At 46.3% G+C, this 15,625-nt stretch overlaps 1 protein-coding gene across 2 annotated transcripts; it reads left to right on the forward strand.

The window, feature by feature from the left end:
- Positions 1-1,828: 1,828 nt before the first annotated feature.
- LOC147429897 (putative GTP-binding protein OBGC2) lies at positions 1,829-15,312 on the forward strand. Of its 2 annotated transcripts, XR_015185909.1 has the most exons (4): positions 1,829-2,010; positions 2,333-2,533; positions 2,626-2,704; positions 14,860-15,312. XR_015185909.1 is itself a non-coding variant. In XM_086496091.1 (3 exons), the coding sequence occupies exons 1-3, from the start codon at positions 1,879-1,881 to the stop codon at positions 14,875-14,877; spliced, it is 351 nt and encodes a 116-aa protein (XP_086352217.1). In that variant the 5' UTR covers positions 1,834-1,878; the 3' UTR covers positions 14,878-15,312. The 2 variants fall into 2 exon arrangements, 1 of the variants encoding a protein (XP_086352217.1); XM_086496091.1 differs by lacking the exon at positions 2,626-2,704 and having other exon boundaries at positions 1,834-2,010.
- Positions 15,313-15,625: the final 313 nt, after the last annotated feature.

Below are 15,625 nucleotides of genomic sequence, written 5' to 3' on the forward strand. Positions count from 1 at the left end.
CCACTCTCCAGGATCCCACTATACTCGTGCCAGTGGACAGTTCTCCCAAGCCCATAGTCTCCAGTGGCCAGACTCAAGAACTGTTGGGTCGGAATCTATGACACAAGTCCTCCCACAGATGCCCACCACTCGGATCCTCTGAAAAAGCACTCTGCCACATGCGGGGCCTCTACTGCAACTCGGTGTAAGCGTCCCTCACCCTGTAGCTCGAAAAACAGGGAGGGTATATTCTTTGAGCAAGCCCGAACTGAGACGAGAACCTCCAGTCGCGTGAAGGCTCCCATCCATCTGGGTACTGCTGACTCGAGAGGTGTGAGCCACTCAGCTGGTACTGCCTCTGAGATGTCCTGACACATGCTCTGCACCCCTCTCATGCGCTGTTAGTTGAAAGCCCTGAAGCTCCTTTGACAAGCCTGAAAATTGTAACCAATCACCTAGAGAGCGTGCTGAACCCTCTGCCATGGGACCCCAGGAAACATGAGGCCGACTACCAAGGGATACTATCTCTCGCATCCGGAATCTCAACGAGTAATTAGGAGCTCGCTTCTTATCTTCAATCAATCAAAGATGCATAGGAAACCTGTTAAAGAGGTGAAATGTCGAAAAGTTAGATTTGACAATGTAGCCTCAACTGAGATTAGACCGACAGTTTAGTCTACTTGTGACTTTCCTACCGCTAGTACCACTAGTAGTGCTCTAGAGAAAGTGGATTCCAACAGTTAGGCAGTGAGGAGATTTGCAACCAGGGTTAGACTATTTATTAGTCACTGACTGCGGAGAGCCAACCTGCTACCAATAAGCCATTCAGATGGACAATAGAGTGAAGTGGAAGCAGGCTTTGCAATCAGAATACAGTTCGATTATGCAGATTATGCGGGTTGTGTGGATATTTGAAAATCCACATCTAGCTATGTATTCTTGTTTGCTAGAGCAACCGTTTTGTGGAGGTCATGTTTTCAGGATTGCACTTCATCTGCCACCACAGAGCCAAAGTACGCTGCAGTTAGTGCTAGCAAGAAATCCATATTTTTAGCTTGTCTAGTGGGAGACCTTGGCATTTATCAGACTCCAGTGGTGCATTGTGATAGTTAGAGTGCTGTAGCGTTAGCTAAGAACCCCTTGTTTCACTTGAAGTCGAAACACATAGTGGTCAGGTATCATGTGATACAAGATATATTAGTTAGCAAATGCATTGAGCTTGTCAAAGTCCATTTGGATGACAACCCCGCAAATACTCTTACAAAGAGCTTAGCCTTAGAGCGGTTTGCATATTGCATTGAGATGATGGGTGTACATACATAGGCCACTTGGGCCACGTTGGCCTTCTAGAGGGAGATTGTTACGGTTTCAGGTCAATTAGGTCAGACACCCATTAACCCATCACTAACATATTTCACTTATTGGTTTAATAGAACAATAATGAGTGGATTGAATATTCTTCTCATCCTGCGCTCCACCACATGCTGTGTGTGTCTTCTCCTTCCTGCACTCATCGCACGCACGCTCTGCACGCACTCACATTATAAAGTTTGCCTAATTCGTGAAACTGTTGCATCTACAAGATAGCTATTTTGCCAACTTTTTCTCCTTGTTTTTTATGGGTAACATGTTCAAACCTTCAAATATGGTAGCACCGTGTATCTGCCATGTTTTGGGCAATCTTATTTTGTCTCCTTTTTCTTGTTTCACATTCCAAACTTGTGAGAGTTTCCTTTTTTTGTAATATATCTATTCTGCTTGTTTTCTTGCATAGGGTGGGGCTAATTGCTATAACATCCAATCATGCCTAATTGGTAATTATCATTTATGTACTGCCTTTCCCATTGTATCTACACGATTGCCATCTTGCCAGTATTTGTACCTTCTTTCTTCTGCTTTATGTGTCTTATTCAGTCTGGCTACGATGTCCTCCATGTGTTTGTGGGCTCCATGTTTATCTCTTCTACATCTCCTGAGCGAGTGATTCCCTCTGAATCCCCTAGGATGTGGAAGAGTTACTGCTTGCAAATAGTAAGCACAATTTTACCAGCTTCCTGCTATGTGGACAAAAGTGATAGCCTTGACAGAAGTGGAATGGTGGCTTACTCTGAGTGAGAGCCCATGGTGAATATTGTTGGCAGTGCCTGCAAATGCTGTGAATTTTATAGGGATCAGTTTTTGAAACTTGCTTAAAAGGTCATTTTAAGCTCAAGATACATGGGCCCGTATCCCGGGGACCTTTTTTTGGAACTGGCTTATAAAAGTTGTTTGCAAACATAAATGTGAACAGTTTCACTTTCATTCGTTGCAGTGCTATCTCTAGTCTGCTCCTAATGTTGTCTGTGTTCTACAGGGTCTACCAAATGCAGGGAAGTCCTCTCTTCTAGCTGCAGTTACAAGAGCAAAGCCAGAAATTGCTGAGTACCCCTTTACAACATTGATGCCAAATCTTGGGCACCTTCCTGGAAGCTCCAAGGAGGCTGATGGTGGTTTCTCAAAGGGCCCCAAAATGGCAGACCTTCCAGGTTTAATCAAAGGTGCACACCTTGATAAGGTCAGTGTGATCTTTGTACATCATGTAATCATAACTGTATCACAACTTCTTGAAATGGTGTGCCGGTGACTTAGTTTGAGTCCTAATGACAGACTGACTGAGAGCGCTGTTAAACTCTTGCTTTAAAGTTTTGGCCACAAAGCCAGTATTGATCCACCTTGGAACCCACAGGTTATCACGATAAACTTTTCGACCTTGAATTTTAAAAGCTTTTACCGGTGGTGTGCTTGTGAAGTACTACCTTCTTTTGTTTTGTTTTGCCCAAATCTTGCTTAGAAGAAGAAGAAGAGAATCTTAACGTCGTAGGAAGCTATCTTAAGAGACCTTGAAGATCTATCCGACGAGAGTTGAACTCAAGACCTGTTATGAGAGAGAGAGAGAGAGAGAGAGAGAGAGAGAGAGAGAGAGATGAAATGAAATGAAAAATGAAAAATGAAATGTTATATTAACGTCTTCAAAAGGCCAAAGTGACCTATGAAACCAAACTGATACAAAAGTGGTGAATCTTGTACAATGTCTAAAAAGTGTGAAAGTGTGAAAATAAATGCGAAAAACTAAATACAAAGTATTAGATAAACTTCTTAGGAGCATTCTGGGTGTCTGGCTAGAATGCTTCTAATCCTTTGTTGTAGTCTCCTCCGGTGAAGTGTGCTTCTGCATCTCGGTCGTGGTCGTCTCGATTTCCTAAGCTCAGTCGCCCTGTCAATGAGGGTGCCTTTGGTATGAATGTGGGTACTCCTTTGTGCTCGCTGCTGGCCTCTTGCTTCTCCTTCCATTCCTGCTTCTCTCGATCCGAAGAAATCTGTGATCTGCCTCTAAGGTTGTAGTGCTCTTTGTCTTCTCATTAGATTATCCCTATGTCGATGTAGTTCCAGTAGGTACAGGCCTAAGCACCTTTGATCTTGGTATTGCATGACTCTATCTAGAGGTCCAAAGCCTTCTTTAAATAGGCAATGGAAACGCCCACGTATCTCATAGTATACAGTGCAATGGCATATGTAGTGTAATTCTGTCTCCGGCTCCATTCCGCGTAACTTGCAAATTCTGCTCTCAGGTGGGATTCCCAAAATCTGCCAAATTCAATTTCCAGTTGGTGTGAGGATGTACGAATCTGACCAATAGCACATCTTAAACCATGAGACAGGTGGGTATCCATGTAGTTCGGGTGAATCACAAAACCATCTTCAGATAGCTGTAGGAAGTTTCCTTTGTAGTTGGCCATCTTCGTGCCTAATTCTTGTGTGGGGCCTACCCATGTCCTCTTAGTGTCCAACTGTATAAGATCAGAGCGGATGATTTTATTAATCTCCGTTCGTGTGATTGCCAGTGATGGAGCCTCAAGAGAGTATTGGTAGGGGGGTAATCTTTCCATACTGAACCCGTGTCTCTGAAACCACGAAGACAGTTGCGCATACCAGCATGATGCATCTCCTTTCATTGCTAACTGTCGAGAGGATTCGAGGGCCAATCTATATATCGGCAATTATTTGTATCCCACAAACCATGTATAAAGGACACTGATCTGGTAAGAGCTTCAATTTCTATCGGAGGGGCAGCTAGTTCCGCTCCGATAATCGCATGTGGTACGGAGGCCTTGGCTCTGATCATTCGGGAAATCATAGATACCAACGGTCTCTCCATTGGCTTCCAATTATCCTGATCCACAGATGGTCCCCATATCTGGACCCCATAAAGCATAGCCGAAGCCACCACAGTATCAAAGAGCCAAAGTTTTGTTCGTGGTTCCTGAAACTGCACTTGTGAACACATCCTCTCCAACCCTCCCAAGGCCGCAGAGGCTTTGGACAATCTAGCCTCCGGTGCTTTCTTAAGAGTAAACTTCGGTCCTGTAAATACCACACCAAGGTATGTGTATGCATCTGTGTACTCTACTGTATCCTGGCCATATGCAAATGTAGGTGCCGATCTCCTAACCCACTACGGTGTGGTTTTAAACACCATAACTTTGGTTTTACCCAAATTCACCGACAGTCCGCTGTCCTCCGCGAATTTATGTAATGCATCTAACTGCCTCTACATTCCATCTGGTGATTCTGCTATCAATACAATATCATCTGCATACAACAACAAAGGGATCCATGACCCTGCAAGTTGAGCACCTCTGTCACCCTCTCTATCAATGTAATCTGATACCTCATCTATATACATACCAAATAAAGTAGGGGACAGTGGGCATCCCTGCTTTACTCCAACGGTGGAATGAACAATGTCGGAATCCCCTTCTGGAGTACATACATAACCAATTATTACTGACCCATATAAGGCCATGATCCCCCAGAAAATCTCTTTGGGGACCCCTAACTCTTGCAATCTGCGCACCAATCTGGCCCTTGGTATTGTATCAAAAGCTTTCCGAAAATCCACAAAGCAACAATACATCCTTCTCCCGCTTGCTCTTCCTTCCTCAATAATGGTTCTGAGATCTAGAGTGGAATAACCCCTCCTGAATCCAGCTTGTCCTGTTGCCCTTATGCCCTCATTCTCTGCCCATCTACTCAATTTTTGTTCCAGAATGGATGCGTACAGTCGGGTCAATGTGTGACCCACCATAATGGTACGGTAGTTCCCGGGTATCATACGATCCCCTGACTTGAAAATAGGTACGATAGTAGATAGTTTCCAAGATCCAGGTAATCCTTCACACATGACCCGATTAAACAGACGAGCAAGGACTTCTGAAAGTAGATCCCTTGCATGGATCAGATGTTCTGCTACTAGACCCTCATGATCATATGCTCTTCTTGTCTTCATCTTATCAATGGATTTTCCCACCATTTCCGTAGTAAAGAAAGTACTAGTAGCAGGGCATGGCTCTAGCGGATCTGGTAATGGAGGCTGTCCAGATACCATATATAATGATGTTACATATTGACCCCAAATCTCAGGAGAAGTAATTGTCGGAGGCGATGAGTGCTCGTGAAATAAACGCCAGGCCTCATGTGAGTCCTGACTCAAGAAGAGCTGATATAAATCCTTCTCCAGTTTGGCTAAAAATGCCCTTTTCTTGCGACGTACTATACGCTGAAGAGCAATCCGAGATTGCTTATATGTGATGGTCCCAAGTGTAAGCTCTTTCTGGACCTGGGTTCTCGTCTCTCTGCATTCCTCGTCGTACCAACTGTTTTGAGGCATGTTCCCAGATCCTCTCTTCTGATCTAGCTGAGTATGTGGGTATGCCTCTTGTGCTGCTCCATGTAGTATCTCTGTTAGCTGAGAAGTAATCTCCTTTACAGTATATACTAGCTCGGCTGCCCACATCCTATTATAGATCTGTTTCACATAGACTGAATCAGTCTCTGGTGTGAAAGTATATCTTGTGTGCGTCTTCTTCCTTTGCACTTGAGAGGCATTGTATTGGAAGGAGATTGATAAGGTCAAGAGAGCATGATCCACTGCAATCCCAACCGGTCTGGGTCCCACCTTAAAGTCCTCAATACTAGAAATAAAGCTTGGTGAAGTCATGACATAATCCACTGTGCTGGCCCCATGCCTGTGCGGGAAGCATGTGAATCCCCCAGATAAAGGGAAATTCTCTAGACCATTAAGTATGGCCAAACCATGTGTAGTTGCCGTCTCCATGAGATGTCTCCCATATTCAGTGTGTTCTTTATCTTGTGAGTTTCTAGTAAGCCCCTCCTGTGATAAATCCACTTCTCTGAGCATTTCCTCAGAAGTATCATAGAATACTGCTTGAGAGTTGGCCGTTCTGGCATTAAAGTCTCCTAAGAGAACGATGTCGCCATCTCTAGAGAACTCCCATATGTCATTATTCAATATGGAGAAAGGGGACTGTCCTTTAGGTGAGGAGTAGACTGATGTACTTGGAGGGAAGTAGCATATAGCGATATATAGAAATCTACCTGTCTCGGCTCTCATTCTCACCCACATATACCTTGCTTGTTCATCTTTCCTGATAATCTGTAGTAGTGGTTTCAGCTCCTCTTTAAATAAGACTGCTACTCCTCCTGAACCCCGGCTACCTCGTAGAGATCTCTTGTCTGGTCGACCAGCTGTTTTCCATAAATACCCCTTCACATGTGGCATAAGCTGTCCCGGTATCTGGTGTGTCTCTAAGTAGAAAACTATGTCTCTGTCCCTAAAGCTGTCTTCAAAGGCACCTACATCTAGCCTATATGATCCATTACAATTCCACACTGCTATCCGGAGCGTCGCCCCATAGGTCTCACACCGTCATGATGAGCGCTTTTCCAGAACCACTACTTTCCCTCCTCTATAAAAGGCGATTTTCCCCTTTTCTCTTGCTGCCCTCATCTCTGGCATCAACTCTTGCATGTGTGCCACTTGTGCCAATGTAAGGTCATCTCCCAGGAAAATACCGGTTTTCTTAAGAGTTGGCCTCTTCTTTAGAAATTCTTTCCTTATTTCTATATTCGGGAAGTGGAGAATAAGTGCCCTATCCTTTACGTTTCCCTTCTCATCGACTCCTTTCTTGCCCACTCTCCATGCACTTGTGTGAGTAGGCTCTGTGATGCCCATGCGTTGTAGCAGTTCCCTCACCTCTTTATCTACATTCTCTTTGTCCATGACTCCTGTGACCCGCACATGCAGAGCCCGAGTCTTCCTTTTCTGCTCTTCCTCAATGGTCATATTAATAATGGTGGAAGTAGGTGTGGTCTCAGGCATTTGGGCCTTCCCTTTCTTCGCATCCTCAATCCATTTCTCAGCTTCATCAACCTTTTCTTGTGTTTTAACAAGACGTTCTGCCCATGAAGATGCCGTTTTCGATTTCTGTTCATCTCCTTCCCATAGAGCTTTCATCTGATCCTTCATGTCCTCGAGCTCCTTCAGCACCGAAGGTTGGTCGTCTCCCTTCTCCTTAGTTGCAGATTTGCAAGCCGCAAGTTCTCCTTTTAGCTCCTCGATTATTGCATCTTTTTCCTCCATGTGCTTTTCCATATTTGTCCTCCATGCTTCAAAACTTGCTACTGCCTCATCAAGTTTCTTTTGCATAACGCATTCTGTTACATTTACTTTGGCCTTGATTAGGTTTTGTAATTCCGTTTTTACGATCTGAATTTCCTCATTCCGTATCCCCCGGATCTCTCTCCTTAGTTCTCTCATCATGTCTCCATACATGGAGTTCCTGTAGCTCTCGGCGTTCGCGTGCATTTCCTTCCTGATGTCATCCCTCATATAGTTTAGCTCTGATTTGAGCATCACCTGGACCTTCTCCATCAGTAGCTCATCATGTATCCTGGAGGTTTTTCCAACGCGTAAGGATCGTGGTGATAGTACAGTATCTCTATTTCTCCATTTGAAAGTAGCCGTTGCTTTTTTTGGGGTGGTGTAGCTATCTACACCCGGCCCTTCCCCTTCGGTAGGCGGGTCCATCGAACCCGAGCCCCAAATCTGGGATAGGGTACTAGGGTACTAGGGTGAGGGACTGAGAGTATGGCAAACTTAACCAGTTTACCTTAAGGCCTTAAATCGCTTTAAATTGGACGCAAAGAGAAGGCTTAAAATCTCTTTAGACTTAAAATTTACCTTAGGGCTTAAAATTGAAATAAACTTAAACGTAGGGGATCTTGACTTCCTACGCGTAGAACAGTTGGGGCGACTCTTGGCCTTGCTACGCGTAGAACAACTTGACGTGCTACGCGTAGGACTGCGCGGGACAGACGTGCAGCGCGAGCCTTAGGGCAATGTGAGCGCGAGCCTCAGGCAGTGTGAGTGCGAGCCTCAGGGCGGCATCAGCAGCCCGCCATGGTCTCCTTCTCGCGCGCAAAGAGCAGGGGCATCAGCAGCCCGCCATGGTGTCCGTCACGCGCGCAAAGAGCAGGGGCAGCAGCAGTCTTTCACGTGCGCAAAGAGGAGCTCACCCTCAACAGTCCTTCACGCCATCAGCAGTCCTCCCGTCCTCAGCAGTCCTTCACGTCTCTAAAAGGCCAAAATGACCAATGAGACCAAAAGGTTACATGTGGTGAATCTAATATGAGGTCTGGGTACAAAAAGTACAAAGAACTGAAAAGAAAATAGTGGGTGGGGGGGTTGGGGTGAAAGCTGATACAAGGGGAATACAAAGGGTGAGCTGATACAATGGAGCTCTCTGATAGTCGAGGCATCATATATATATACATCAGTATCCAAAAGGCTATAGAGATTCAATGTCCTCCAAGGTAGGCACTCTGTCGGGACGGCTTTTACGTCGCGCCAGTATGGTATGGATCCTCTGTCTCAGTCTGCGTCGATGTCGAGAGGGCCCCCTCATCCGTGGGTGACGGGACCACCCCAACTCTATCGCCCGATCAAGCAGTATGCCTCTGGTGTTGTTATGTTGTTGGGGCTGCTCGGACTCCTCTGTCTGTGACTAAAAAAAATTGTAATCTTCCGCTGTTGCTGGATCTCTCTCATTTGGATGCATTCCATGCATTTGCACGGGACAGTGGATTGTCTGTGAACCTTGGTAAGACCAAGGTAATGGTGTTTAACACCACGGCGCAGTGGGTAAGGAGGTCCGTCCCCACTTTTACATATGGTCGAGAGACTGTGGAGTATGCTGATACATACACTTATCTTTGGGTGGTTTTCAGTGGTCCAGTATTTTCCCTAAGGCATGCAGCAGATACACGATTGACAAGAGCCTATGCAACATTGGGGAGACTAAGAGGATATGTTCGCAAGTTCAGTTCCAGGAACCTCGGACAAAGCTTTGGCTCTTTGACACTTTGGTCACTTCGGCCATGCTGTACGGAGTGGAGATATGGGGCCCCTCAGTTGATCATCATAGCAGAGCTAGCAGTACTGATGGATGGAGATGTATGGAGAAGCCCCTGGTGTCTATGATTTCTCGGATGATTAGGGTCAAGGCCTCAATACCACATGACATTGTTAGGGCGGAGCTTGCTGCTCCTCCATTGGTAGTGGATGCACTCACTCGATCAGTTTCATTTATGCATAGCACTTGGGCTCTCCCTAGAGACAAATATGCTCGATTAGCACTAGAGTCTTCGCGACAACTGGCATTGCAAGGAGATAGATCATGTTGGTATGTAGAGATGGCATCTGGTTTTAGTTACATGGCTTTAGTATGGATCAGCTACCCCCATTTCAGTACTCTCTGGATGCACCCTCCATCTCCCTCACTAGGGTAAAGATTACCAGGCTCATCAGATAGGACTTGATTCAGCTGGATGAGAGAGAGAGAGAGAGAGAGAGAGAGAGAGAGAGAGAGAGAGAGAGAATGAAATGAGATGAAATGTTATATTAACGTTTTCAAAAGGTCAAAATGACCTATGAGACCAGAACGTTACAATGTGGTGGATCTGATACAAAGTCAGAGTAACAAGATGACAAAATAAAATACTATGGAATTCTAAACTGCTAGGTGTGAACTAAGCAGTTACCTAGGATAGCTAGATCACAAGAGATCGAGCATCGGTCGCTGGTGGATCTTATCAATCTCCTCCATGGTCAGTAGTCTGACCGGGCGTCGTGTATGTTGGGCCAAAGTGATCCGAATCCTTTGATGCAGTCTTCGTCGATGCTGTGTTCTCCCCAGCTCAGTCGATTAGTGTGCCTCTGGTGTGAGGCGACGAGCTCTGCTGTGGTAGTAGCTCCTCCAGATGTCCAGTGGCAGCTCTAAAGAAGTCTGTGATCTGTCTCTAAGACTGGCTAATCTCTCCTCTCATCAAACACTCTCTGTGTCTGCGCAACTCGAGCAAAAACAGAAACCCGGCATCTCTGATCCTCGTATCGCATGACTCTGGAGAGTGGTCCAAATTCCGCTCTGAACAAGCAATGGAAGCGGCCTCGTATCTCGTAGTAGACGGGGCAGTGGCATGTGTAGTGCAACTCTGTCTCAGGCTCGATGTCATAGGGGGTATGTTCTGGCCCCTACTAGTACTCCGTTGTTTCTCCTAGTCTCGATCCACAGCTGGTGTGAAGATGTGCGTATCTGGCCAATAGCACCATAGTTACCCGGAACGGGAAATTGGAACGGGAACGGGGAACGGCAACATGCATGAAATGCCATTTCCTGTTTCGAATACTCACGTCTGAAACACGGAACGGGAATCCGGAACGGGAAAGTGGGATGGGAACGGGGAACGAAGACCTAAAAATGGCCATTGCTTGTTACTATGAATAGCACATCGTATCCCATGAGACAAGTGGGTGTCCATGTATCTGGGTCTCGTCACAAAACCGTCCTTCATAAGCTGGAGAAGATGCTCTCTGTAGAAAGCCATCTTCGTGCCCAACTCCTTTGCTGGCTGTATCCATGTCCTCCTGGTGTCTAGATGAGTCAGGTCCCGGTTGATGAACCTGGTGATCTCGGACTGTGTAAGAGTTAGAGAGGGTGCATCCAGTGAGTACTGGAAGGGAGGCAATCTGTCTATGTTGAACCCATGCGCCTGAAACCATGATGTCATCTCCCCATACCAGCATGTTGTATCTCCCTGCATGGCTAACTGCGAGAGGACTCAAGTGCAAGGCGGGCATATCTGTCTCTAGGAAGTTCCCACATGCGATGTATGAAGGAGACAGATCTGGTGAGTGCCTCAACCACTCAATAGGGGCAGCTAGCTTTGCCCAGACAATAGCACGTGGTACTGAAGCCTTAGCTCTAATGAGCCGCAAGATCATAGAGACCAGAGGCTTCTCCATGTCCCCCATCCATCAGTGTGGGCTGTCCTCCTGTGATGATCCAATGAAGGTCCCCAAATCTCAGCTCCATAAAGCAATGTAGAAGCCACCAAAGTATCAAAGAGCCAGAGCTTCGTCCGAGGCTCTTGAAACTGAACCTGTGAACACATCCTTTCCAATCTACCCAATGCTGCATGGGCTCTGGTCAATCTAGTCCCTGCTGCCCTCCTCAATGAAAATGCTGGCCCACTAAAAACCACTCCAAGGTAAGTGTAAGCAGATGTATACTCCACTGTCTCCTGGCCGTATGTGAATGTGGGCGCTGACCTCCTGATCCACTGTGGGGTGGTATTAAATACCATGACCTTGGTTTTACCAAGGTTGACGGACAAACCACTTTTCTGGGCAAACCTATGCAAAGCATCCAAGTGACGTTGCATCCCCTCCGGAGAGTCGGAGATCAATAGAGAGAGCGGGCAACCGTGCTTCACCCCAATAGTTGAGTGAACCGGTGTGGATAGACCCTCTGAGGTGCGTACATGCCCCACTACTGACCTGTATAATGCCATGACCCCCCAAATGAGCTTTGTGGGTACTCCCATCTGCTGTAATCTGCGCATCAATCTAGCTCTGGGTACTGTGTCAAATGCTTTGCGGAAATCCACAAAGCTACAATAGATCCGTCTCCCATGTGATCTGCCTCCTCAATGATGGCTCTGAGTGTCAAGATACGGTCAAGAGTAGAAAAACCCCTCCTAAACCCTGCCTGCCCGGCTGCACGTATCCCCTGCCTCTATCCATCTACTCAACTATTGCTCAAGAATAGATGCGTACAACCGTGCCAATGTGTGTCCAATCATGATAGTGCGATAATTCCCAGGCTCCATAAGGTCTCCCGACTTGAAGATAGGTACAATAGTAGATAGGCTCCAAGTATCAGGCAAGCCCTCACATGGCACGGTTAAACATAACTGCTAGAAGCTCTGCCAGTAGATCTTTGGCATGCGTGAAATTCTCAGCCACTAAGCCATCATGATCATATGCTCTCCGAGTCCTCATCCTGTCAATGGCCTTCCTCACCATCTCAGCGGTAAAAAAAGCACATGTGTGTGGGCATGGATTGGGGGGGTCGGGAAGAATTGTGTACAGAGATGATGTGTATTGGCCCCAGGCCTCTATAGAAGTGATGGAAGGGGGGGGGAGGGGGGTGCTCATGAAAGAGCCGCCATGCCTCACGTGAGTACTGACTCAAGAATAGCTGGTATAGATCCTGCTCTAAGCGAGCCAAAAATGCCCTCTTATTCCGCCGCACCAGGCGTCGGAAGTCAATCTGTGACTGTCTGTGAGTGATGTCCCCTAAAAGCACCTCCCTTTGAAGTCTAGCTCTAGTGTCCCGGCATTCCTCATCATACCAATTGTTCTGAGGCATGCTCCTCAAATGGCGTCTCTGCTCAGGCTGGTTATGTGGGTATGCCTCTACTGCTGCATCATGTAGTGTCTATGGTAGTATAGTAGTAAGCTCCTCCAGAGGTTGCCCTGGCTCCTGTACAGGCGTGTGTAGATCCCATCTATGTATACAGAGTCCGTCTCCCGTGTGAAGGTGTAGCGAGTAGGGGCTGCTGCCCGAGGCCTGTGTGCTACACTAAACTGAAAAGAGATGGTCAACGACACAAGAGCATGATCCACTGTCACACCAACTGGTCTGAGTCCAACCGTGAGATCCTGGATACTAGAGATGAGGCTCGGCTGTGCCATGACATAATCCACTGTGCTAGCTCCATGTATGTGTGGAAAGCATGTAAAACCCCCCGTTGCGAAAAATCTCTGTAGGCCATTCAAGATGGCCAATCCATGTGCAGTCCCCATGTCTATCAAGTGTCATCCATACTCAGTGTGTTCCCCATCCTGTGATACTCTGGATAGGCCCGTCTCTACAGCATCCAACTCTCTCAACATCTCCTGTGAAGTATCATAAAATACTCTCAGGAGGTTGAGCAGGAGGAATGACCAGGTATGTTTTTGTTGAGGAATGACCAGGTATGTTTTTGTTGCCATTGACATTATGTGGGTGGGGATAATTGGAAGGGAGGATGACAAGCTGCAAGGCTGAGAGGGAGAAGAGCTGCACATCAAGGGTAAAGCTACATGCGGGTATGGCAAGGCGAGAGAGCTAGGCGTTGCATGCTTCTCTGTCCGGCTGTGATGTCCAGGTGGAGGGAGCGCCGACGGCAGTTGGACAGAGTGAAATGGCGATGCAGGGCGAGAGAGGGAGCGGGTGCTGTTGTGTGCGGTTGTGACGGCGAGGTGGAAGGAGCGTTGCAAGCTGTTGTGGGCGGCTGAGGTGGCGAGCCTTGGAGACCATAGTAACTATGGAAAGTGTATGAGGCAGGGCGTATGTCCCACAGGCAAAGAAGAACGGGGAAGAAGGGGGGGATATGGTCGGATAGTTATGAATTGTCGGTGTCTATGCAAGTGCAATGGTGCGACTGAAAAGTTTAGCGCCAGGAGCGGCCGAAGATCGGGCCCGCCCGCCTAAAAAGAGGAGGAGAGCCGTAGTGAATGACCTTGGTCGTGTAGCAAAGAAGAAAGGCCGGCCGCCACTGACGAGAGTAGAGAAATGTGGAAGGGATGAGAGGAAACCCAAAAAAATGACGGAAGTTAGCGTCACCGTAGCTGTAGGCGGTGCTGGTATAGATATCAATCTCTTAGCTCGAGTGAAGGAGTTCTTGGTGAAAGAGACAGTAGTTGGTATTTTCTCGGTGGAAAGGGGAGGCAGTGTGTTTCACTTGTATTTTCAAACGGTCATACGTATAATGAGCATCTCCCTTATAGCTATAAACAAAAAGGCGAAAACTTATTTGGGTTGGGATAAAGAGAATTCGTTTGGGGAAAATGTGCTTTGCCGAGCATTCAGGCAGAATAAACACGTTCGAGGGTGTGATTGGGTATTGTTTGAAGGACGACGACGAGGCCTACTTTCAAAAAGTCGAGTACAACATAACCGCGGAAGAGATGAACAAAGGCATAGAATTGTACAGCTTGTATGGGGTCAACGATGCAAAGAGCCGCATTTGCTTGACGTACAATAATATCTTCGATTGTGCCTTGATGTTTTGGAGGTTTTAGATGCGGCACCCATTTGAAAATAATTTCTTGGATACTTTGCACAAAATGTTGCGAAGTGAAAGGTACTACCCTTCCTCGACATGGATCACTTCGTATCAGGGGCAAGGGATGAGTGTGAAAAAGATGAAAGCTCTTTGAACCTGCATGACATTCCCATCTACGACGACGTTCCAAGATGTAGTGGCAATCTTTGTTGCAGATGATTTGTATCAAAATAGTCAACCGAGGTTGGATTGGTTTACATCCCACTGGACAGACATAGAGAGATACATAAAATTAAGCACTCTGTTTAATTTGTACAAGTACATTTGCACATGTCTGGTTGCTTTTGGGTGTGAAAGTAAGAAGTTAACCGATACGAGCCCCACAATCGAGACGCCTGCTGGTGACGAGGCATCAAGCAATGTCGGGAGTGTCGGGACGGACGAGAGGCTGCCCAAGCTAGGTGATGAATACATCCCGTTGCTGCACCGAGCCGAGGCAACAACTGTTGTGCTGTACAGTCCACATGATGCTTAATAATTGATTTTTTTTCTGCATGCCATGTTCAACATAACAATGTATATACATTGTAGGTAAGCAATGGATGTTGAGATCGAAGCGGTTGACGTCGAAGAGATGCAGATAGAGGAATCAGCAAATGGAGTGAGTGAGGCAGCATTTGAGCGATTGGGAGATATCTGATGCAAATATGGGCAGAGTCGCGCGAGCCTGACAACAAGGGGAATGCAACATTCAGGAGCCGTGTTTGTGGTTTGATAGTCTTTCAAGAAGTCTGAAGATGAATACCAGATAAATGTAGCAGATGTACAGGTTTGTAGAATGGAAGAAGAAATAGCAGCATTGAAGAAAGTGGTTGTTGATACGAAGAGCCAATTGAATAGGCTAAATGCAATAGTCATAAGGCTCTCTAAAGCTTTAGGAAGGCGGGGTTGTAAATAAAATAGTATAGTTTGAAACTCTGATTGTTAAACAACAGTGCTGTGGTTTATGTCCTTTCTGAAATCCATTGTATGGTGGTGTGCTTAGCTTTGGAAATACGTTTGGAACGTTAATTGGAAAAGGTATATACTGAGGAATCTGTAGATGTAACTCTATGAGAGTATGTGTAGTGGTTTCTGAGAGTCTAGACATGTAATTTAATTTAACTTCTTTATTTCTGTTCTCAAAATACCTTTGTGAGATTTGATTCAAAAGGCATATGCTGGCGAATCTAGACATCTAATTTGCTTTCTTTAATTTCATGCTAGTATGTTCATAGAAGTAGAACAACACAAAAGCAGTGTGATGGTAGACATGGTAGCAGAACTCGAGAGTTGAGATCAGATGAAAAGTCGCCAC

This window comes from Adiantum capillus-veneris, chromosome 22, assembly GCF_014529385.1.
Source record: "Adiantum capillus-veneris isolate H3 chromosome 22, ASM1452938v2, whole genome shotgun sequence".
Classification (NCBI taxonomy): domain Eukaryota; kingdom Viridiplantae; phylum Streptophyta; class Polypodiopsida; order Polypodiales; family Pteridaceae; genus Adiantum; species Adiantum capillus-veneris.